The sequence below is a fragment of the Oryctolagus cuniculus genome, chromosome 17, assembly GCF_051225735.1.
Source record: "Oryctolagus cuniculus isolate XC-2025 breed Fujian yellow rabbit chromosome 17, ASM5122573v1, whole genome shotgun sequence".
NCBI lineage: Eukaryota > Metazoa > Chordata > Mammalia > Lagomorpha > Leporidae > Oryctolagus > Oryctolagus cuniculus.
In genome coordinates, this window is record NC_142883.1 from 48,552,484 (window position 1) to 48,577,322 (window position 24,839).

The window sequence follows — 24,839 nt, forward strand, 5'->3', positions numbered from 1 at the left end:
ATATGGAAAACAATATAACATATTAATTTATGTATAAAAAGCTAGAACGTCAAACTACAAATTCTTAACAGTGGTTATTTCTGAAGAAGTTAATTATGAAGAGTGAGAGAGCAAGGATGAAAGTTTGACTTAACTTTTCACTGGTAAAATTTTGTTTTCTTTGCATTTTTATAAACATAATTTATAATGAAAAAGTATAAAATTAAATGAATATTTTCATACTGGAAATAGAGATTGTAGCTCAGTAGGTTGACCTTGGGACTCCCACATCCCATATTGGAGTGCCAAATTTGAGTGCCAGCTACTCTGATACAGCTTCTGATACAGCTTCCTGCTGATGCCCATTTTGGGAGGCAGCAGATGATGGGTCAGATACTTGAGTCCCCATCACCCAGGTAGAAGACCCAGATAGAATTCTGGGGTCCTGGCTTTCACCTGGCCCATCCCCAGATGTTGCAAGCATTTGGGAAGTGAACCAGTGGGTAGAAGATCTCTCTCTCTCCCTCTCTCTTGCTCTTGCTCTTGCTCTCTCTCTCTCTCTTGCTCTTTCTTACCTTCAAAGAAATAAAAATAAATAATTAAATATAAAAAAGAGAAAAAAAGGATAAATCTCAAAGGAAATATAAACTCTCCATTGTTAAAATCTAGAGTCTTGCAATGTAGACAGGGTACTAGAAATTAGTGTCTCAAACTATACTGTATGAAATCTGGATTCTTGCATGGGATCCTGAAAGACAGCAGGTGGGGGGATAATGCTTTCAGAGGGAGCCTAAATGCAAGATGTGCTAATACTTGGTGCCTGGCCATGACTTTCCACATTCCAGTTTAGAGAAAATATTTGCTGGACTTAGGGGTCCCTGGTAAAAATAAAGAAGAGGTTCTTTCTTTGTGACCATGAACATTTCCGGGAAACGTAACCTCCTGGATTTCACTTTCATCTGGACTGGGAAGTATTCCTAAGACCAAATGGCAACTAGCCAAAGGTTCTGCCTATGGAATGTGCACATCTATGATCATGTAGAGCCTCCTTGGGGAACAAGACTTTCACTTCTGAGCAAAAGTCTCTTTACTCAAGGATCTAGGTGAGATGGGGACCACTTGCTGTGGTGTTTCCCTTCCTCATGCTAGCACTGTCAAGCTAGTGCTCGCTTCCCCATGAGCACCCTGCGCAGGGCTCCCTGCACATCAGGGTTCCTAAGGCTGTAGATGAGCGGGTTCAGCATGGGACTGATGACAGTGTTGAGGATGCCAATCCCCTTGTCCTTGTCTGAAGCCTCCACTGAGCCCAGTCTCATGTAGTTGAAGACGCCTGTTCCATAGAAGATGCCCACCACGGTGAGGTGGGAGCCACACGTGGAGAAGGCCTTCTTCCTGCCCTCAGCAGAGCGGATTCGCAGGACAGCAGCTGCCACGTGGACATAGGAGGTGACAATGAGAATTACAGGTGCACCTGCCATGAGGATTCCCAGACCAAAGAGCAGCAGCTCGTTGAGTTGGGTGCTGGAGCAGGAGAGTTGGAAGAGCTGTGGGAGGTCACAGTAGAAGTGGTTGATCACATTGGGACCACAGAAGTTCAGTGTGGATATGGCCACGGTGTGGGTCAGTGCATTGGTGAAGGCACAAGCCCAGGACACAACCACCAATGTCCTCTGGACTGTCTGGCTCATGCGGGTGCTGTAGGTGAGGGGCCGACAGATGGCCAGGAACCGGTCATATGCCATGGCTGTCAACAGGAAGCAGTCCACACCAGCCAACTGATGAAAGAAGAAGAGCTGAGTGAGGCAGGCTCCGTAGGGGACTGTGCGCTTACGGGACAGGAGACGGCCTAACATCGAGGGAACAGTGACTGTGATGCACCCAACATCCAGCACTGACAGGTTCCCCAGGAAGAAGTACATGGGAGAGTGGAGTTTGGGCTCCACCAGGACGGCAGCCAGGATGCTGAGGTTGCCCCCGACTGTAATTAGGTAGGCAAAGAGGAAGAGGACAACAACAAGTGGTTGCAGCCTCAGTGTCTCCACCAAGCCCAGCAGAATGAACTCAGTAACAGCTGTTCCATTGGCCCCAGATTCTGGCTCCATGAGTCCCTGTAATGAAACATCCCAGAGGGGAATGGATCAGCTTTCCCAAGTTCATTATTCAGTGACATATACTGACCCACCTTCACATAGCACACCCCTGGGTAAATTCTTTAGTGCCCTAGTAGGTTATTTCCAGCCACACCTCCTCACTTTAAACTCCATCTCTGCTTTGGTCTTAGTATCCTTCACCGTCTCCCATGTGAGTTGCTTGATGTCACCAGTACCTTGAGATTCCCCTCTCCTTGTGAAAGGCACATGAATCTTTTCCTCCCTCACTCCCTAGCATCAACAAATGAGATCCTCCCAGCAAGGCCCTCTATGTGTGGATCTGAGGACAAAGTAATGCTAACAGTGAAAACGAAGAGTCAAATAGAAAGGGGTACAAGAGTTGATAGTACTTCCCTACACGTGTACTCCAAAGAGACAGGTACAGGAAAAAATGCCCCCCCATCACTAATAATTAGGCAAATGCACATTAAAGCTGATAGCACATATCACCGCACATCTGTCTAAACAGTATTATCAAAAAGACCAACGATAGTAAGTGTTGGTGAGGATGTGGAGAAAAGGGGATAGTTGTACATTGTTATAGGGATACAAATTAGTACAGTCTTTATGCAAAACCATTTGGAAGGTCCTCCAAACACCAAAAATAAAATTACTACTAAAATTACTACATGACCCAGCCATCACCTCTCTGGAGGTTTACCCAAGAGAACTGAAATCTTTTTGTTGAGATGCCTGAGCTCCCATGTTCATTGAAACACTATTCACAAGAGCCAAGTTATGGAATCAACTCAAGTGCCAGTGACAGATGAAAAGGTAAAGACAAAGCGGTATGCAGACACAAGGGAGCATCCTTCAGCTTTGAAAGAAAAGAGATTTGTCATTGTCAACAGCATGGGTGAAACTGGAGGACATGATCTGAAGTGAAATAAGCCAAGCACAGGAAGACAAACAGCACCGTTTACATGTGGGGTCATAAACAGTCGAACTCATGGCTGCAGAGGGCAGAATGGTGGGTGGCAGAGGCTGAGGCGGTGGTGGGGAGGGGAGAAATGATGAGTTAAAATGCATAGTCTCAGTTAGACGGGAAGAATATGGTCATTTTTCCTGTGAAATAAAACAAATCTCTGGCAAGTCTAAGGAATAATAATGTAAAGATTCACAAAATTAGGACTGCTAACCTACCTACAAAATTAAATCCACCTAATCACAGAATACTACCTGTTCCCAAGTTTGAACAACTGACTCAAGAATCATCCCCAGAGCTTTTTCTGGTATAGAGTGGGGAGAAGAGGAAAAGGAAAAACCCTCTGAGAAATGTCCTTCCATGTGTAGGCTCAAGGTTTATTCTTCTAATATAGAAATTACTTAAACTCAGTTTAAAAATAATTTCCATGCCATACAACATTCCCTAGCTAGAGAAACTAAAATCATTCCCATTCATTTTTACAAGTTAGCAGATCCTGATATTAAATGTTAACACCAGTGGTGAGAAAGGAATTATTGTATAATACTCTCATTGGACAATATGTATGCAAAAATCCTAGCTATAGTAAATAAAACCCATTTTTGTTGATTATATTTTATAGGAGAGGATGATTTAACATTTGTAAAATGTTCTTAAAGTTTTAAGCAAAGAGCAATAAGATGCCTAAGGAATAGAAAGGAGAAAGAAAAGAGTAATTTGGAGACAATAAAAAGTCAAAGGGAAGGAAAAAAGAAACTCAGAATTATTTCTATTATTAGGAAATTATCAGGTTAGGTAAAAAGTAGTTATACACAAGTCAGTAGATTTTTTATAATCACAGCAATTAATTACAACACCCCAGAATCCAAATTCTCAACAGGTGAAATCAATACAATCATACAAATTTAAGAGGGAGCAGAAATAAATTTGTACCTGAAGGTGCAGATATCTAGAAAAATGGTTACAGGGGAATCTCACTCTGTTTCATTGAGTAGTAGGAGTATGGGAGATTGTGAATTCCCATTTTTCCACTTTTCTTTTGCTTTCAATTGATTTACAGTGAATTAGATTACATTTGTAGCTATTACTTTTATAACTATTTCATAATCACATATAATTATATAAATATTCATATTCTGGTTCCTTAGTGTTTCAGGGCTAAGACCAGGGTTAGTGGCTCAATGACTCCCTCTATTCTGCTTCTAGCACATGGGAAGTGGTGCTTCCTTCTAACAGATTAAATGAAGGCTTAACCATGGGACTATATTGTTCATGATCAAGTCTCTGGATCACTATTGCAAATATTCCTTATAAACCAATATATATATCTTGTTGGGTTACAGGTTATAAATGTATTTGCTTTCTTAAGTAATGCTACCTTGTTTTCTAAAATGGTTGTACCAGTTTCCACATCTCCCAGAACATATGAAAGCTCTGTTGCCCCACATCCTTGTCCATAATTGGTATTGTAAGACTTAAACTTCAAATCGTTGAGAAGTTGCCATTGTAGTTTTTAACTTGAGTTTCTCTGATTTCTTTTTTTTAAATTTTATTTAAGTTATAAAAGTTTCATATATTTCATATATACAGATTTAGGAGCATAGTGGCATTTTCCGCCCCCCTCCCTCCCACTCATGCTCCAACCTTCTTCCCCCTCCCTCTCGGATTTCCACTCTTAATTTTTACAATGATCTATTTCCAGTATACTTAATGATCATATAGTAAGATTGTATAGTAGTGATCGTAAGTAAGAGTTCAACAAGTAGCATGGAGAGAAGAAAAAACAAAACACTAAAGGACTTGATTATCATTTCATAGTTCCTGTCCATACCAGTTTCCTTCTTTGGGGAAGTGACTGTTCTTTTTCCATTTGGGATTGGATTCCTTTATGTATTGATTCATGATGTTTTTGGTATACTGTTAGCAGTATCCTTTGTTATATCTTCTTAAAAACAGAGGCTTAGAATGCTAAACATCCCGCAGTTTGCCTCTCTGCTTTATGAATAACTAACACAAGTTCTGTTGGGTCTCCTTAGAATAAAATCTTCTAGTTACAAATGGCCCCAACTTGCTTTGTACTTTCTCTCTAAGAGGTTTCTTTGGTATCCATCAGCGGAAGCGCACAGCTGGGCTCTTTGTGAGCCAGATGTATGGGAGGGAGGTGGGTATTTTCAGGGTGTGTTTATCTCCACAGCACACTAATTGCTTTCTTTAGCGTTTTTCTCTTTTTGACAGATATTTTTAAAATACAGTAACCAGATAACATTATTGGTAATTGGAATATTTGGATTTTTAAAAAACATATAATTAAATGCATCACAAATAATAATAATCAAAAGTTATGATCTCTGAAACTGAATTCACAACAATCTAAGAATAAGGACATATATTCCTAAGTAATGTAAAATACTTTAAATCCAAGACAGAATGCCAGTTTGTCATCCAGAACATAGAACCTGAGTCACAGTCGGGGAGCCTACATCCAGGGAAATACCCACCTGGAATCCGTCGATACAGAGTAAGCCTGGTACCTGTTAAATATTTGATTGTCACACCAGGGAACTCTCTCTGCTCATAAATGCTCATAGGCATTTAGTACACCGTGAAGACAGTGTCACTGAGCCAAAGAAGGACCGAGTTTCTTGGGATCTTGGAGAGGGTCTCCTTCATTTTACTAATGGGGACACTTGGTGACACATTGTTGGGGCTAGAGTAGGTAATAAATATACTTAAGACATACCTGCTAATTTCCAACTTACCATCAGGTCATCAAAGGATTTCTCCGAGGACACCAGAAATTTATCCATTTGTCCAGCCAGCCTAAGATGTCTGCTTCCAGCCAAATACCCACAGAGCTCTTCTGGACACCCAAGGAGGAATTATAAAGCCAGCCGCCTGCAATGCCAGCATCCTATATAGGTGCCAGTGAGAGTCCTAGCTGCCCCCTTTCTGATCCAGCTCCCTGCTAATGAGCCTGGGAAGGAACTGGGTGATGGCCCAGGTTCTTGGGCCCCTGCCACCCATATGGGAGACGTGGCTGGAATTCCATGCTCCTGGCTTTGTCCCAGCTTTGCTCTGGTGGTTGTGGTCATTTGGGGAATGAACTGACAGAAGAAGGGTTTCTCTCTCTCTCTCTCTCTCTCTCTCTCCCTTTCAGATAAATTAAAAAATAGATTAAAAACAGAAAGATTTCAATGAAAAGCAGCATCATATTGGGTTGTAGGTATTGGGAAAGATTTTCTGGAAACTAGAATTGATGCAAGAAGATTAAAGAGTGATATGACTTGGGGGAGGCATGAATTTTAGGAAAAGGCAGAAGAACTACATTGGGATCTCTGCTCCCACTGTCTAAATGGAGCAGTTCTGAGACTTTGTTTGGGAACAGTTAAGACACCAATTAAAACAATTCATTCTCTGTTCTGTCTTCACAAACGGCTCGAAAGAATTTTTCAACTAGAATGGGTAGGCCCTGTGAATAAGTAGGTCTGGGAAGAAGAGTACACCCCCACAGAGTATATAACCCTCGCTCTCTAGAAATGAGGACACTTATCTCCACCAAGGACGAGTACTGGTCCATGCAGCCAAGAAGTATGTCTTACACAGGGTCATGAGGATGACCTTAACTGAAGAGGCTGTCCCCAGAGACCACTCTCAGGTATCCAGTGTGAGCCCCAGGCTGCCCTTACTGAGTGTTCAGTAGCTCTTTGTTCCAGAATTCTAGGGAAACCCCTTATGAATCTGGTGACGAAGACCCAGCCAGGCCCCCTGCTTTAGGAGTCTGGTTCAAGGTTGCTCCCTGAGGAATAGGACCAGGCTGGACGGCTAGAGTCTGTGAATGCCCTCACACTTGGTCTAATGGAAGAGAAAGCAGTCTTCATGTAGTAAAGACAGCAGTTAGGGATGTAGGAGGGTCCCAGCTCTTGCTGTCACTTGATGTGTTACCTTGAGCAAATTCTCTTTCCCTAGTGAATCCGCTGAAAAGGAGGTTGGACTCACTTGATAACATTAAGTGCCTGCTCCACTATCAGGGAGCAGAAAGGGGGCCCCGATGAGCACTCACCTTGCTTCGGTCACAGAAGTCAGCAAGGTTTCTGCCGAAGAGAATTGAAGTGGGTGAGGCACTGCGCAGGCCCTACCCTAGAGGGCAAGGGAAGGCTACGTATATAAGAGAGCGAGCGAGCAGGAGAGATGAGGTCATCCTGCTGTGGGGCTCTACCCACTGTGGCATCATCCCCTGGGGACCTCAGAGATTAACCCTCTAAGGGTTAGGGGTTTGGGGAGTCACAAACCATGAACAACACAAGCCTTCACTTTAATGAACTCCGTGATAATGCGAGGCTTTGTGATGCTCTCCATTTTCTCAGAAGGCCTCACATCCAACTCCTTACTACACTGCTGCCTGAGTCCCATGGGGGTAACTAGGGAAGGTATTGATCCCACTTATCACACGAGGGTAACGAAGGCCAGAGGCTATTAATCTTCTCAGACTGCCCTTGAAGCTCATGGTGGTATTGAGGCTAGCTGGGAATCTCCAAACTCACTGCCTTGTTCTTCCATATTCCTGGCCTGAACAAGAGTTCTTTTTTTTTTTTCTTAAGATTTATTTATTTATTTGAAAGTCAGAGTTACACAGAGAGGAGGAGGAGGAGGAGGAGAGAGAGAGAGAGAGAATGAATCTTCCATCTGCTGGTTCACTCCCCAACTGGCCACAATGGCCGGAGCTGTGCTGAACCAAAGCCAGGAGCCAGGAGCTTCCTCCGGGTCTCCCACGCGGGTGCAGGGACCAAGCACTTGGGCCATCTTCCACTGCTTTCCCAGGCCAGAGCAAAGAGCTGGATTGGAAGTGGAGCAGCCAGGACTCAAACTGGTGCCCACATTTGATGCCGGCATCACAGGCGGCAGCCCCATGTGCTACACCACAGCGCTGGCCCCCTGAGCAGAGGGAAACTGACACCCAGGCTTGCCCTGGCTTAGAGGTGAGAAGAAGGCACAAAAACAGAGGCAAAAGTGAGAAGCTTTCCCCAAACTCATTTCCCAATGAGGCCTCAGGAATTAAAACTTTCCCCTCAGGTACTGATTTGTGGGGGCTACTGAGGTTGCCTCTTTTAGTCCTATAATGATTCTGGAAGAGGCAGCAGAAGAACTGAGTTGAGTTAGGAGGGCCCACGGAGTCCCTGGGGCTGTCACCCCTCACTGATTTTCTAGGCCAGACCCTTAGACATGGAGAGTTCTAGTGATGAGATTCATGTCCAGAGTGTAGAGAGGTTGTCTAGCCCTTCCTCTGCAGCCTACTCCTACTTAATCCATAATTGCCCGATGTAGACTTTGCGCTTCCTTCACTGTAGGATCCCAGTTCTTCAGTTTGTTTGTTTTTGTTTTTTTTTTGTTTTGTTTTTTGTTTTTGGACAGGCAGAGTGGACAGTGAGAGAGAGAGACAGAGAGAAAGGTCTTCCTTTTGCCATTGGTTCACCCTCCAATGGCCACCACGGCTGTTGCGCTGCGGCCGGCGCACCGCGCTGATCCGAAGGCAGGAGCCAGGTACTTTTCCTGGTCTCCCATGGGGTACAGGACCCAAGGACTTGGGCCATCCTCCACTGCACTCGCTGACCACAGCAGAGAGCTGGCCTGGAAGAGGGGCAACCAAGACAGAATCCGGCGCCCCGACCGGCACTAGAACCCGGTGTGCCGGCGCTGCTAGGCGGAGGATTAGCCTAGTGAGCCGCGGCGCCGGCCCTTCAGTTTTTTCATAGGAGGCCTGGTACACTATGAAGAACGTGGACATGGCCCAGAGCCACATGCACTTCTCCAATCATTGTGGATGGGACTCAGGACCAGCAGCTCAACAACTCTGGGCTTGAACTGCCTCTTGTGTGAAGACACCTAGGGTTGGCCTGGGAATTAAATAAAATAACACAATTAAAGTACATGTTGGGGGATCAACAAATACTAGTAGTAATCAAATATCGATCACTAATTATACTATATTTTTTGGTACATTATCTTATTTAGTCTTCTTGACAACTCTCTGATGTACATTTATTGTTTGTTGCACTTTTCAGAGGAGTAAACTGGGCCTCAGAGTTTAGAAAGTCAGTTGGTGGTAATACATCCAGGATGGGCAGAACTGGAACTCAACCCCACAAACATAGCTTTAACATCTTTTCTATGAGGCTCTTCCTTCTGTCTTCTCGCAGCTGCTTCAGAGAGCAGTTGCCCATCGTCCGACCACAGTGACTGTCTCCTCTCCAGTGTCTTCCCCATCATCGTCTGCTGCCACAGCCTCCCCAACTCTGCACGCGCTGTCTTCTCCTCTCGGAAGACCACTCGGCTCTTGTGCTCTCTTCTGTCCTGTGAAGAGCCTGGCAACACACCTGGCATCTGTAGGGTTCACACAAGCACGAGGGTGAGGAGCCCTCGCCCAGCCCGACGTGCTGACCAGGGTCGAAACAGCCGTGCTCCCTACGTTCCGTTGGGTTTCCTAATTGTTTAAAGTGAGAAGGGAAATCGGGTCCCTGTTTTTCCATCATGGCCAAAGTAAGGAGACTTCTAAGACAATGTGATTTCCCAGAAGTGTTTATGAAGATATAGAAGGTCAAAATAGAGCAATTATGACTGGAAAAAGTAGCCAGAAATACTGCCAGATATACGCCCTCACTTCCCCCCCAAAAATTCATGTTGATATGATTTCAAAGGATAATTCTATTAATTATTTAAAAACAAAGTAGGGATATATGAATTTATATGAACTTAAAAATTTTCATAGAAAAAATGCACATCATGAAAAAAATGGATTTCAAAAAATTTTTGTACCAAAATATTTTTAAAGGTTTATTGTTTATTTGAAAGGCAGAGTTAGAGAGAGAGAAAGAGACAGAGGAGAGATGGAGAGACTGAGAGACAGAGATCTTGCTTCCATTGGGGTTGGGCCAGGCCAAAGTCAGAAGCCCGGAACTCCATCCTGGTCTCCCACATGGGTCCAGGGGCCCAGCACTTGGGCCATCCTTTGCTGCCTTTCCAGGCACATTAGCAGGGAGCTGAATTGGAAGTGGAGAACCTGGAATGTGAACTGGCACTCATATGGGATGCCAGAATCGCATACCGGCATCCCAGCCAGTGACCTAACCCATGGTGCCACAACACCAGCCCCCAAGATACTTTCAATTCCATTTCCTACAGACTTTTAGAAGTATCCTTATGTTCATACAATGCAATGTTCACAGAAGTGAAAGGAATAAACTACCAATACATGCCACAAATAAGTGACTCTAAAAATGATTATGTTGAATAAAGGAAGCTTTGCATAAAAAAGCACATATTGTATGATATAACATATAAAGTTCTAGAACAGGCAAAATTAATCTGTGGTGTAAACATTGGAATGGTAGTTGTTGCTAGGTAGTGACTTTTTAACTGGGAAAAGGTGCAAAGATCCACTCTGGAGTATTGGTAATGTTCTGTATTTTGATACATGCATGTGTTTGTCAAAACTTAGTAAACGTATACTTGAAATTTATGTTTTATTGCATGCTATGTTTGAATAAATGAGCTGCAAACAAATGTTGAAGTCATGTTAATTATATGCATGCTTAATGGAAAGCCAAGACACTCTGTCAAAAAAAAAAAAAATGACCTAAATGAAAGATCTCTGTGAGTGAGATCCCAGTGGAAAGAACAGGTCATCAAAGGAGGTACCTTTCTCTGAAGGGAGGAGAGAACTTCCACTTTGACTATGACCTTGTCTAAATATGATCAGAGTAGATGAACTCAAAAGGCTTCCATAGCCTTGGGAACTCATGACAAGAGCCTAGGGTGATTACTGATGCCATAAACAGGAGTGTCAATTTGTTAAGTCAACAACAGGAGTCACTGAGCACTTACTCCTCATGTGGGATCTCTGTCCTTAATGTGCTGTACATTGTGACTTAATGCTATAACTAGTACTCAAACAGTATTTTTCACTTTGTGTTTCTATGTGGGTGCAATCTCTTGAAATCTTTACTTAATATATACTAAACTGATCTTCTGTATATAAAGAGAATTGAAAATGAATCTTGATGTGAATGGAAGGGGAGAGGGAGCGGGAAAGGGGAGGGTAGTAATGGGGGGGAGCCATTGTAATCCTTAAGCTGTACTTTGGAAATTTATATTCATTAAATAAAAGTTTAAAAAATTATATGCATGCTTAAGTATTTAATGGGAAATGTGCTGATGTCTACAATTTTATTTTAGGTTCATCAAAGAATAAGATGGAGTGATGGCAAGAGGGATGGATGGATGGATAGGTATGTGATAAAATATGTACAGTAAAATTGTAATAGTGAAATTCAGAGATGATGGGCATGAGCTATTCACTGTGAAGTTATTTTAACTCTACTGCATACTTAAAAAATTTTACAATGAAATGTTAAAATAAATAGTTATTAAATAGAGAACCTGACCAAATACCTTGCCATCAAATACACCAGTCTTTATAACCTTTGAAACCACTTCCAGGCATCTGTGGTAAATGCAGAAGAGCCATGCATATAAGGGACTTTATAAGTAATTTATATTTCTTCTTATAAGGGAATAATCAGGTAAGCTTCATAGTTACTACCTCTTTTCCTTGGACCCAGTGTGAGTCTGGAGGTGGGGCCAGAGGGAAATGGCACCAGAAGATGATCTTCCTCTGATATTCAGTTGGAAAACATTAAAGCTCCCTTGAAACTAGGGTACAACCAAGAATGTGAAGGTTATAGACAAGAGATATGAAGACTACATGCTTCTCCTGCCTTTATATAAAAATTACTGATTAAGTGATTTTTTTCTTTTGTCATACAGTAACAAGGACTCTAGTCTTGAGAAGGCAGAATGTTGATAGATGAGACAAGGCCCTTGCACAGATCAGTAGGGGGAAAACTACTCGGGACATAGGACAAACTTCACAGATGCAAAGACTTCATTACATTATTATTTATAATAGTGAAAAATCAGAAACTGAATATCCAGTGGCTAAGTAAATTTTGGTACATGTGAATGACTGCATATGAATGATAATACATTACATGAACTTCAAATATACATATAGTTTTTAAAAACCTGAAACAAAAAAATTGGTAAATGTGTGTGTGTGCACACGTGCACATGTGTGTGCAGTTTCGTAAGTGCAGTGATTAGGTGATAGCTACTTGGTTAACACCTGCCTTGTTCGTGGAACAGTAAGCTCCATGTGGGCAGGGACCATGTCTGTCCTTGGTGACTATCTTAACTAGTATGCTGCCTGGCAAATAGTACTTTGTTCAACTGATAGTTGCTAAATAAATGGGTGGCCTTTTATGCTAATAAATTTTCCCACCCTACGCCACGTGATTCCACTGGTTTTATGTGTGTTTGTGTGTACTAAAAGAGGAAACAGGATGTACTTGGGGTTTTGTACATATTGAGATTCCAGTGGGGTGTTTGGGTAGAAATGCCCAACACACAGTAGTGTCAACAACTTAGTGTCTGAAATGGATGTAAAAACTGAGGGTCATCTCCATGTGTTGCCTGCAGATTGCTGTAGGAGTTAGAGAAAGGTACTTAACTCAGTCCCATGAGCTTGTGGACAGTTTCCTTGGAAAGAGAAGACCCGTGATGTGCCTTCAAGGACGCAGCTTCTAGGTGAACCTTGTGTGAGAAAAGGGGGCTCCCCAGGGAGAGAACACAGCCTTTGTTGTGTCAGGAGGGAGAGGCCCGTGATGGGTTTTATTCTGGCTCGACAACTTACAGGTTTTCTTTCAAGGACAGCTCTCACCAGAAATCCTAACTCGTCCCAAGTCTCTGCCAACTCTGCCTTGGCCCATGACACCCTAATGCCATTATGAGTCTCCTCAATTGATCTTGCTAGGTGCTTCTCTCAAACTGGCTAGCAAGAGCTAGTGGGAAAGCTTCAGTAATGAACATGGAATTGTTATAAATTGTACATGATGCCCAAGGCCACCTTCAGGTATTAGTAATAAAAAAAGCAGTGTGGTCCTGGTTAGAAGATACTCTAAAATCTTACCTTATAGTGTTGGAAGCATGAGGCTGGGAGACATTTAGTCAGGGTATGACAGGGTCTGGATTAGGAAAGGCATGTATGTGACTCTCCATAGAAAAGAAGCCAGGTGTGAAGATGGCCAAAGAGAGCTGTGATGTGAATGGAGCATGCAAGAGGTTGGAAAGGGCAGTGTCCTGGGATGAGACAGGAGCACCTTCTACGCTAGACCCCATCCTCTCTGGGTCTCATGCTCCAGGCAAGGACAGAAAGACACAGTCACTGCTCCTCTCCTCTTTCTTCCTTCTTAATTAAGATGATGGGTTAGACTGAACTAGAGAGCAGATCTCAATGTCAGCCCCAGCACTGTCCGACTTTCTGGGCTTTAGTATTTTTGAGATTAATTTTAACTACGAAATGCTAATAATATGAGTTCTAGTTCATGATATGTGCTCTTAAAACACTGTTTTGTTGAATATATGAGTAAATTTGTCCCATGTCCATGGAGGTCATACTTGCAAAACTTGGGAAAAAATCCAAACATTTCAAAAGTTCTAGAGATCATTACCTGACAAAGGCAAGTGTTTATCTGGCTCTGGCCCCTAGTGGAAGGTGCTAATTTCTGGGCCTCCAGGGGTAGCAATGGGGAGAAGAAATCCCAATGTGAAAATGATGTCATGTGTTTTTCCCTTTGTCTATCTGTCCTTTATAGGCCAACCCATCTGTGAGGGCTACTGGGCTGGTGTGACTGTCCCTTCTCTTTGTCTAAGACGTGCCCATCCCCCTGGGTGAGTGCTGTCCTAAGACCCCTCACTGCATCGTCACAGCTTGATTATACAAGTGAGGATCACACTCTGGGCCCTGGAATGGCTTCTCCCCCTCCCAAAGCTCTAATGGGACGTGGGTGCTGGATTGTGAAAGGGTAGAGAGAGGGCTCAGTGGACTCGAAGGTTCTGAGCAACTAATTGGAAGGCTAGCAAGGCTATTATTGGAGTAGCTTGATCAAGAGCAGATTGAGACAGAATAAGGACAATTTAGATTTGGTGACGTTAAGGTTGAGGTAATGGTAAGAACATGTCTTTCCAGAAAAACCCAGACCATTAGATTGTGGTGGACCTACTGTGGGATGAAAACTATCACTACTGACACTTGGTCATCAGGAAATGGATTCCTTGTTCTTGCCTTTTTCCCTTGAAGATCTCCAACTCCAGCTTTGTCCTCGGTGGGGTAGACTCCGTGTGAGTGACTTCAACAGGCGTCTCTGAGCCAGAGGTTGAGGTGGGTCACCATGGACTTCATGGGTCTGATCACTTCAAGCACTAAAGTGGTCCACAGCACCGTAAGTCTTTGACTTCAGCTGGTGGTCGGGCCCAGGACAGGTGACAGGTGATGAGCGCCAGGGGACAGAAGAACGAAAAGCCAAATGTTGGTAGAACTGGACGCAGACAGGAGCTCAGAGTCTGATATCTGCTTGCCTGAGATTCTAGCTGAATGAGAGTTTAAGTAGGCATCTGGTCAGGCAGCCCAGCTGCTCAGTCCACCTGGCTGAAGCCTTGAAACCCTCACCCTGTTGAAAGCCCTTTGAACAGTTTTTTGTAAATCAGTAAAAATCTAATACTTTAGAGCTCAAATTTTCCAGGTTCTGTATGGAGATATGCAATATAACTTTACTACTTAGAAAACCTGAAAGGCTGGTGGCAGGCAAAAAGCATCGAAAGCTGCTCAGGTGACTGCCAGTTCTCAATGATGTTGTTTTGTTTAGTTTTACTGTTTTTCACTTCAGGTCACTGTTTTCTGAAAAGTTCAGGCCAAGTCTCGTGGCTTCACAAGTAATGGTCTAGGCCAGAGCAGCTATCTCACTGTGGCCATTACATGTAAGTGTAGCTGTCACGTGTACTTGGAGGTTGCAGGAAAACAGGTGTGAGGGAGGTGACCGTGCTTCCCCTCTGTGCTGAAACTTCCCTCGCATCCTCTGGGACTCTGTGCACACACAAGAGGGCCACAGATCTGCAAACTCAGGGTTTCCTTCCTGGAACTTTAGCCTCAGGAAAATCATCTTCCCCTTTCTCTTTCAAATGTTATGCTTGCGTCCTTTTTAAAATATCATTTCCTCTATGTTAATGTCAGTCCGGTGCCACCATTCTTCCCCATTGAAAGTCAGGTTTATTAACTCTTCTGCTATGTCTAAATCTTGGACTTTTTTCCCTTTCTATTTTGTGCATCCTTCCACCCCAGCCCTCTTTTGGACACTGATATCAAGATCTTGTTGGTGGTTGTGATCACAGTTTCCTTCTCCTTTGTCCATCACTGGCACCTTCCAACTTTGCTCTGTTGACAGCTGGCGGACGAGAGCCATGGATCTGGGAGCCCTGGGAAATGATTCCCTCGTGACTGAGTTTGTGCTGCTGGGCCTAACAGAGACCCCAGTCCTGCAGCCCATTCTCTTTGTCATCTTCCTTCTTGCTTATATAGTGACTGTTGGTGGGAATTTCAGCATCCTGGCTGCTATCCTTGCAGAACCCAAACTCCACACTCCCATGTACTTCTTCCTGGGGAACTTGTCCCTGCTGGATGTTGGGTGCATCAGCATCACTGTCCCTGCCATGCTGAGGCATTTCATGCTCAAGGACAGAAGCATTCCCTACAGGGCCTGCATCTCACAGCTCTTCTTCTTCCACCTGCTGGCTGGAACTGACTGCTTCCTGCTGACTGTCATGTCATATGATCGCTATCTGGCCATCTGCCAGCCCCTCACCTATACCACCCGCATGGGCTGGGGAATCCAGCAAGCCCTAGTGGGCATGTCATACTTGTTTTCCTTCTCCAATGCATTGACCCAAACTGTTGCACTGTCTACTCTTAAGTTCTGTGGTCCCAATGTGATCAACCACTTCTACTGTGACCTCCCACAGCTCTTCCAGCTCTCCTGCTCCAGCACCCAACTCAACGAGCAGTTGTTATTTGTAGCTGCAGCCTTCATGGGTGTGGCTCCCCTGGTCCTCATTGCTGTGTCCTATGCTCATGTGGTAGCTGCCGTGCTACGAATCCGCTCTGCTGAGGGCAGGAAGAAGGCCTTCTCCACGTGTGGCTCCCACCTCACCGTGGTGGGCATCTTCTATGGAACAGGCGTCTTCAACTACATGAGACTGGGCTCAGTGGAGGCTTCAGACAAGGACAAGGGGATTGGCATCCTCAACACTGTCATCAGTCCCATGCTGAACCCGCTCATCTACAGCCTTAGGAACCCTGATGTGCAGGGAGCCCTGCGCAGGGTGCTCTTGTGGAGGTAGACTCTGACCTTAACGAAGGTCATGGCTCCACTTACTGCCTTTAAGAGTTAATGTGATTTGTGAAAGTGGAGCATGGATGTGACAAAATGAGGCCAGAGACTGACTTAAGAAGGAAAGTGCAATAAAATTGATTGTAGCTGTCACTTGTGATTCCTGTGCCAGGCCCTGTTCTAAGTGACTGGCATCCATCAGCTTATTAAATCCTCACAACCTTATGAGGTAGGTACATATGTACAAATTATAGATTAGGAAAACAAACTTCAAAGAGGTTGAGTAACTTGCCCTAAGTCATATAGCTAATGAAAGTCAGAGCTGGGGTTTGAATGTAACTATTGCCTCTGAAGAACAATAAATAATTCCACCTCTGAGGTGGATAAGAGGTGGGCAATGAAGATTTCAAGAAGAAAATGGCTATCAGTGTGATGGTTACAAAACCTATTTAAATAAAACAGAAGTTTTTCTTCCTTTTACAAACTTAGTTTCAGAGAAGCCGGTACAGGCTGAGGGGATTAGTGAATGCCAACCTCAGGGAAATCAACAAAAGGAAAATGGATTTTAAAATTAAATTCAGAGGGAATAAGCACTTTTTAGGAAAGCTACAGAGATAAGGTACAATTCTCTTTAGTCTGCCAAAGTCCTCCCACTGATGATACCATCTGCCTGGTTCTTTAGGCATTTGAGTAGGTAACCTTTACATCTACATTTGAGTAGATACTTAATGTTCTGGTGTTTGGGACATCTGATGATATGAAAAGAGAATTTATTTGTACTGTATGTTTGTTTCCTAGAATTTTCTGGTCCTATCTGAGCCCTTAACTTCTAATAAAGGTGACTTTAACCGGCACATAAAAGGTACTCTAGTAATATTACTGGGTTGAGTGAGTGCCTTGTTTCATGGAAAATGGTGTCCATACTAAATAGTTATTAAGAGTGAGAAAAGGGCCACCAGATTGGGTCCAATACAAAATTGGACCTGATATATATCTCTGAAACAAAACTATTAAATTATTGATTCAAAAAAGATTCCATCAAACAGCTACAATGCAGCAGTGAACTAAACCAAGTTTTAAGATTCAGAGAATAGGGGCTGGTGTTGTAGCGTAGGGGTTAAAGCTGCCACCTACAGAGCCGGCATCCTATATGGGTGCCAGTTCAAGTCCCAGCTGTTCCTCTCCCAATCCAGCTTTCTGCTATGGCCTGGGATAGCAGTAGAAGATGGCCCAAATCCTTGGGCCCCTGCACCCATGTGGGAGACCTGGAGGAAGCTCCTGGCTCCTGGCTTCGGATTGGCACAGCTCCTGCCGTTGCGGCCAATTGGAAAGTAAACCAGTGGATGGAAGACCTCTCTCTCTCTCTGCCTCTCCTTCTCTCTCTGTGTAACTCTGACTTTCAAATAAATAAATAAATCTTTAAAAAAAAAAAAGATTCAGAGAATAGTAAAACCAAAGCTCTGGCCTCAAGATGACTCCTTGGCAGCAATGGGAGCCAAACAGATCAAGTCACAGAAACACAAAAGGTTACAGTTGTGGTGTGTTAAATGGATTACGGCTATAAAGAAAAAAGTGCTTTCTGGCAAAGCAATGAAAGTATTAAGACAAGACATCCTGGAAGAGATGGGGATGGAGCCATGTGGTAAAAAGTGGGTGGGCACTGGTGAAGCTGACCATGGGGAGGTCACTCGAGGCTGAGCATCACCTCTTGAGGCTCTTTCCAGGGCCGTGGTGGGAGCAGGAGATGCTGCAGTGGGAGGGTCAGCGAGTGGGAAGCCAGGAGATGAAGTCCACAGATGACGACAGCTCCTCAGGGAAGCACAGGTGTGACTGGAAACAGGAGAACACTGCAGAAGCCGATGGAGAGACAGAATACTAAGGGAGACTGGGATTTGGGTTCCAGCTTTGTTTGAAGACAGGAGCACCTGCATGTTTCTACGTTGGTACACAAACACCAACGAGAAGGAAGATGGTTAAGATGTCCAGGGAAAATAACATTAGTGGAGTGAGAGACAAGGATAATGTGATAAAATGAAGTGAAATACATAAATGTTTGCTATTTTCTTTTATGTTTTAAAGATTTATTTTATTTATTTGAAAGACAGAGTTACAGAGAAGAGGAGGAGAGATAGAGATCTTCCATCTGCTGGTTCACTCCCCAAAATGCTGGAAGCCAGGAGCTTCCTCCAGGTCTTCATCCGAGTCTCCCACATGCATGCAGGGGCCCAAGCACTTCTGCCATCTTCCGCTGCTTTCCCAGTTACATTAGCAGGGGACTGGATAGGAAGTGGAGCAGTTGGGATTCAAGCTGGCATCCAAATGGGAGACTGGCATTACAGGTGGCAGTTTAACCTCTAACACCACAATGCTGGCCCCAATGTTTGCTCTTTTATATACTGATATTTCTATTGTTCAAAAGAAAGTAATTGAAGCATTTATTGAAAGAAATATGGTAGAATAAAATAATCAAGTACTGGTTTTTAGATAATCTTACCTTTAAAAAAAGATTTATTTATTTGAGAGGCAAAGTTACAGACAGAGAGGGAGAGACAAGAAGAGAGGTCTTTCAACGGCTGGTTCACTCCCCAAATGGCCGCAACGGCCGAAGCTGAGCCAATCTGAAGCCAGGAGCCAGGAGCTTCTTTTTGGTCTTCCACGTGGATACAAGGGCCCACTTGGGTCATCTTTTGCTGCTTTCCTAGGCCATTAGCAGAGAGCTGGATCAGAAGAGGAGCAGCCAGGACACAAACTGGTGCCCATATGGGATGCCGGCATCACAGGCAGAGGATTAACCTACTTTGGCACAGCACCAGCCCCGATAATTCTTTCAGGCATTTCCTTTTCTAACAAGTGATTTTGTTAACAATTGATTCACTCCATTGTTAACAATGTTTACTCACACCTGTCTTCAAACAACTTACAAAACATGGAAAGTTTTAATAAAATACATTACAATTATAGAGTTTCAAAGATTGTCATGAAGTCCAGAAATTTGACAATCACTCACCTACAGCGTTCCAGTATTCGACTGAAATATTCATATAAGGTTTAAATCAATAAATATATGTACACAAATTCTTTTTATTTATTCATTAACTCAACAAATTTTTATTGAAATCCTGATAAATGTCCAGCACTTTGGGATAATGGGATACAGAGACAAGAAGCAGTCTCTACCCTCAAAGGAGTCGTCTGCTGTAGCAGAGTGTGAGTAATTTATTTATATGTTGTTGTCATTGTGTGTTTTCATTTGTTATTTTTCAGCATTTTTGTCAGAGGCCTACATTCCTCTTGGAGGCTAGTATGGAAACTAGGGTTGAACATATATGAACACCACTAAATAGCATAATCACAATTCTTTGTATGAAAGAACTTCATCCCAATTCACAAACACACTTGCATACCCAGCATCTTATTTGACTTTCAAGATCAATTTCCGTTCACAATTGATCATAATGATAGGACTAAGAATCAGAGAGATCACATAATCAAGACTAGTTTCTGAAAATACTAACCGATAGAACAAAAAAGGGAGAGAACGATCCAACATGGGAAGTGGGATGCACAGCAGACTCATAGAATGGCGGATGTCCTAAACAGCACTCTGGCCTCAGAATCAGCCCTAAAGGCATTCGGATCTGGCTGAAAAGCCCATGAGAGTATTTCAGGCATGGAAAGCCAAGACACTGTCAAAAAAAAAAATGACCTAAATGAAAGATCTCTGTGAGTGAGATCCCAGTGGAAAGAACAGGTCATCAAAGAAGGAGGTACCTTTCTCTGAAGGGAGGAGAGAACTTCCACTTTGACTATGACCTTGTCTAAATATGATCAGAGTTGGTGAACTCAAAAGGCTTCCATAGCCTTGGAAACTCATGACTGGAGCATAGGGAGATTACTGATGCCATAAACAGGAGTGTCAGTTTGTAAAGTCAACAACAGGAGTCACTGTGCACTTACTCCTCATGTATGATCTCTGTCCTTAATGTGCTGTACATTGTGATTTAATGCTATAACTAGTACTCAAACAGTATTTTTCACTTTGTGTTTCTATGTGGGTGCAATCTCTTGAAATCTTTACTTAATATATACTAAACTGATCTGTATATAAAGAGAACTGAAAATGAATCCTGATGTGAATGGAAGGGGAGAGGGAGCGGGAAAGGGGAGGGTTGCGGGTGGGAGGGACGTTATGGGGGGAAAGCCATTGTAATCCATAAGCTGTACTTTGGAAATTTATATTCATTTATATTTATTATATAAATATATATATAAATATATAAATTTATATTCATTAAATAAAAGTTAAAAAAAGACATCTCTCTCTGACCTACGGTGTATGCATCATTATTATTACTTATTTTACAGGTAGGACACAACTGTTGCTTGCTCAAGATCAGTGTCAGAACTTAAGCTTGAGATCTGGACTGTCCACAACTAGTAGAATATTTTAACTAATTTTGACTGAAGTTGTATAGACTCATACAACTGTTTGCATTAAATGTTCCTAGAAAAATATTATGTTCATCTTTAATAAATTAAAAGCATCTTTTTGAAACTGAGGGTCAAACAACACACTTAATGGTAAAATTCTTTTTTATATTTTTAAAAAGATTTATTTTTTTATTTGAGAGAGAGAGAGAGGTCTTCCATCCCCTGGTCCACTCCCCAAATGGCCGCAATAGCCGGAGCTATGCTGATCCGAAGCCAGGAGCCAGGAGCTTCCTCCGGGTCTCCCACATGGGTGCAAGGACTTGGGCCATCTTCCACTGCTATCCCAGGCCATAGCAGAGAGCTGGATCGGAAGAGGAGCAGCTAGGACTCGAACCAGTGACCATATGGGATGCCAGCACTTCTGGCCAGGGCTTTAACTCACTGTGCCACAGCACCAGCCCAATGATAAAATTCTAGCATTATCTCCCATAAACTCAAGGCCAAAGCACAAGTACCTATTGCAGTCATTGTTATTTCAGTAGTTTGGAAAATTCTGGTAATTTAATAAGGCTTCCTAAACCATCTATTCCACTTTACTGATTTTATTTTCCCTGATGGTTTCTCATTTCCAATTTTAGATGCATGTGTTCATGCATTGCAAACAAACGTATCATGATTAAGCCCATCTTCCTCCCACCCTTGTTCTGCACATATGTGTTCATTTGTACACCATCATTTGGTCATCGAGTAATTAAAACTTCAGGTCATCTTTCCTTGATCATTTCACACAGCATGCATCTGTGAACCAACAGAAATGAAGTACAAAGCATCAAAAAATTGGAGTTCTGACAGCCGGTCTTTCTCATCCCTCCTCTGTTTTCCTTCTGATCATGTTTCCACATACTTCCTCCTGCCTTTCCTCCCTGAAATCGGTGCCTTGCCTTGGTCTCCTGTGATAGAACCTCAGTTTCCCCATGCCTTTGTATGCCCAGGCCCCTCCTCAAGGAGCCCAATCTTGAGACCTTGAGTTGTCCAGTGCTTCATCTTGTTATCCAGTCCACCCTCAAGCAGACCACACAGAATGACTGACTGTTCTGTTGGGCAGGTTCTAAAGCTGTTACACTAGGATGCGAAACCACAGGGAATCACTGGTTCTACATGGGTTCAGGATCTCAACTGGATGGCCAGAAACTGAGCAGAATAACCCAACATTTCAGGGCCAGCACTGAAAAGGCCTCCAGGAAGAAGGGGTTGTAGGTCAGGCTTATATTTAGCATGCTCTGTTATGAATCTGGCACTAGGAATCCCATGTGGGCAATAAAATGCATGTACACAGCATCTTCCCTTGGTCAGTATGAAGTGGCTGTTGTGTTACCCCGTGTAGCATGTCCTGGCGTGTAGCATGTCATCTGTTGGTGCAGTCAGACCCTGTACTTATTGGTTCAGCTTCCATTTCTACAAATCAACCCATGGAGCTTTCTGTTCACCCACCTCTTTCACATATTTTTATCCTGCTTCAAAACCATGAGCGGAGCACACCCAAGTAGGAGGTGTAAGAGTTGCTTACACTGTGAGTACACCACGGAGGGCCTGTGGCCCTGATCATCTGATGTGCTGCCTGTATGAACCTGACCACAAGTCCGTTTCTCTCAGCCTTGTCTGATTAGGTCTTTGTTGATTGCCTCTTCTCTTGAGGATGAGTTGTATTTTCCTGTTTCTTTGTATGTTCAGTGACTTGGGGTTGTGTGCTTGACATTAAGAGTTATGCATTATAGAGACTCTGGATTCTGTTATGCTCCTTTGAAGACAGTTGATTTTGTTACTATTGTTTCATATTTTATCTATAATTTAATTATCTGTGGAGGTTGTTCCAATAGGAGCTACTCATCCACCACTGGAAACCATCCATAAGCCTTCTAAGTTGCTTCAGTTGGAACAAATGCTCAACAGTGCTTCTGCTTCCTTGGAGGAAATCCTCATGTTCTAAATGAAGGACTAAGAGATTAGGGAGCTCTGGCTGTACCAGGATCGAACAATTCCCATACAAGGATAATAGGAAGGCTGCTTAGCTTCCCCTGGAGGCACCACAGCCTATTTAAAGCACATGAGCACATGTCTACAAGGCAGGAAGAGAGGCCAGACCCAGACCCAGACAGCTTATCGTCATTGCCTGCCTCCATCACCAGCCTCTCACGCAGTAACAGGCAGCAGCAGTCCAATGCTGGAGGAAGGAACCAGGGTGTAGAGAGAGGTTCTGTAGAAAGAGGCAGAGAGGCTGATGGGAGAGCAGGATCACTGAGAAAGATCTCCAGCAACTAAGTCCCCACACGAAGCACAAAGTGACGGCAGATGACCAATGGAGGAACTTGAAGTGTGTGGTGGAATAAGGTTAATAAGGGCAACAAAACGCTTATCTGATAAAGGGCTAGTATCCAGAGTACATAAAAACTCTTCCAATTTATCTTATGACTTCAGACACTTCCTGGCCAAGAAGCTAGAAGACTGACCTTACGTGACTTTGTCTGGGTTCATTAGGGGGCCCTTGAGATGTGTGAGGATGTTTCCCAATCAAACAGGAGTATCTTCTCCAAACCCAGCCCCCACTGGGTCCTGCTGACCCTTCTGCCAGACTCCCTCATGACCACACTCCTGTCAGAGCTACTGCCCAGTCAGGCCCCAGCCCTCCCATCAGGACTCCTAGGGCAGGGAGCCCTGTGCCCATCCCCACTCAGTGTTGTGTACACGGCCCCATTTGTCCCCTGTAGCAATGTCTGCCCTGTGTTATTCCACCCTCCAAAAGACACCAATATCTTTCTGATCACCACCATAGCAAATCCAGACCATGGTCAGGGGCCCATGCTCCAACCTTCCTGTCTGGCCTCTCCACTCTGTCTCTATCTCTCCTACCAGGGAAGTATGTGTCCCTTTCCTTGTCTTCACTGCTCTTAATCCCCTCTGAAGGAGTCTCAGCTGCACAAATCCATACCCTCAGAATAATTTTTAAGTTTATTTAATTAATTAATTAATTTGGGATGCCGAGAGACAGAGAGAGAGAGAGAGACTCCCACTCATTGGTTCTTGACTTCCCAGATGCCTGTATCAGCCCCCAGCATCTAGGATGGAAGCCAGGGACCAGGAACTCCCTCCAGGTCTCCTACAGGGGTGGCAGGGACTCAGCTGCTTGAGCCATCATCTGTTGCCTCCCAGGGTCTGCATTAGCAGGAAGTGGCAATCGGGAGCACAGCTGAACCCAGGCATGCAAATATAAGATACAGACACCCCAGCTGGTCTTCATTGCTATTCCAAAGGCCTGCTCCTCTCACAGCTTTTGTTTTATTTATTTTGCTTCCCCCAGTGATATTATAAACTGCTCATATTATACCACATCCTCTAAACCCCCAGTAGAGTGCTGGGCAGATAACTGTTGTTCAAACAGCCTTGTAGATTGATTGATAATAGGAAGCAAGATCTATGAAAATACATTTGTCTTCTACATAGGAAGTCAGTGAAACTACTAGATGTTTTCAGTGTATGCTAAAGGGCTCAAATTATGATACTGCAAATACAGGGAATTGTTCTAAAAAGATAAACTTGTGCTGAAATAAAGACAAGCATTGAACCTGACAACAGGAAGGCACTGAACTGCAATACCATCTCTTCTCAAACCAAAGAATGTCTCCTTCTTGCAAAGAATTAGAAAGAAAAAATTTCATTAGCAAAAGCTGAGCAAAGTCCTAGGGTGGGAAATCCTGTGACACCCAAAGACTGAGAGCACTTTGTAAAGAGGTGGGACAAGGACAATAAATAAATGCCTACAAGTTATACCAAAGTCCTTGTCCTTTTAACTCATTCATGTTCTAAGGTGAATAGCTTTTCATTTTGCTATCCCAGTATGAGTAATTCGTTTCATGTAAAAAGTTTTATTTTATTTTTAAAGATTTCTTTATTTATTTGAAAGGCAGAGTTAGAGAGAGAGAGAGAGAGAGAGAGAGAGAGAGAGAGAGAGAGAGAGAATGAGAATCAGTCTTCCATCAGCTGGTTAACTCCCCGAATGGCCACAATGGCTGGGCCATGCTGGAG

At 43.5% G+C, this 24,839-nt stretch overlaps 2 protein-coding genes across 2 annotated transcripts; one reads left to right on the forward strand and one right to left on the reverse strand.

Annotated features, from left to right (window-relative positions):
• Positions 1 to 1,133: 1,133 nt before the first annotated feature.
• Positions 1,134 to 2,093, reverse strand: LOC100358290 (olfactory receptor 3A1-like). The gene has a single exon (XM_008270897.4). The coding sequence runs from the start codon at positions 2,079 to 2,081 to the stop codon at positions 1,134 to 1,136; it is 948 nt and encodes a 315-aa protein (XP_008269119.3). The 5' UTR covers positions 2,082 to 2,093.
• Positions 2,094 to 15,402: 13,309 nt separating this feature from the next.
• Positions 15,403 to 16,338, forward strand: LOC100358032 (putative olfactory receptor 3A4). The gene has a single exon (XM_008271086.3). It carries the CDS (start codon positions 15,403 to 15,405, stop codon positions 16,336 to 16,338), a length of 936 nt encoding a protein of 311 aa, XP_008269308.2.
• The last annotated feature ends 8,501 nt before the right edge of the window (positions 16,339 to 24,839 follow it).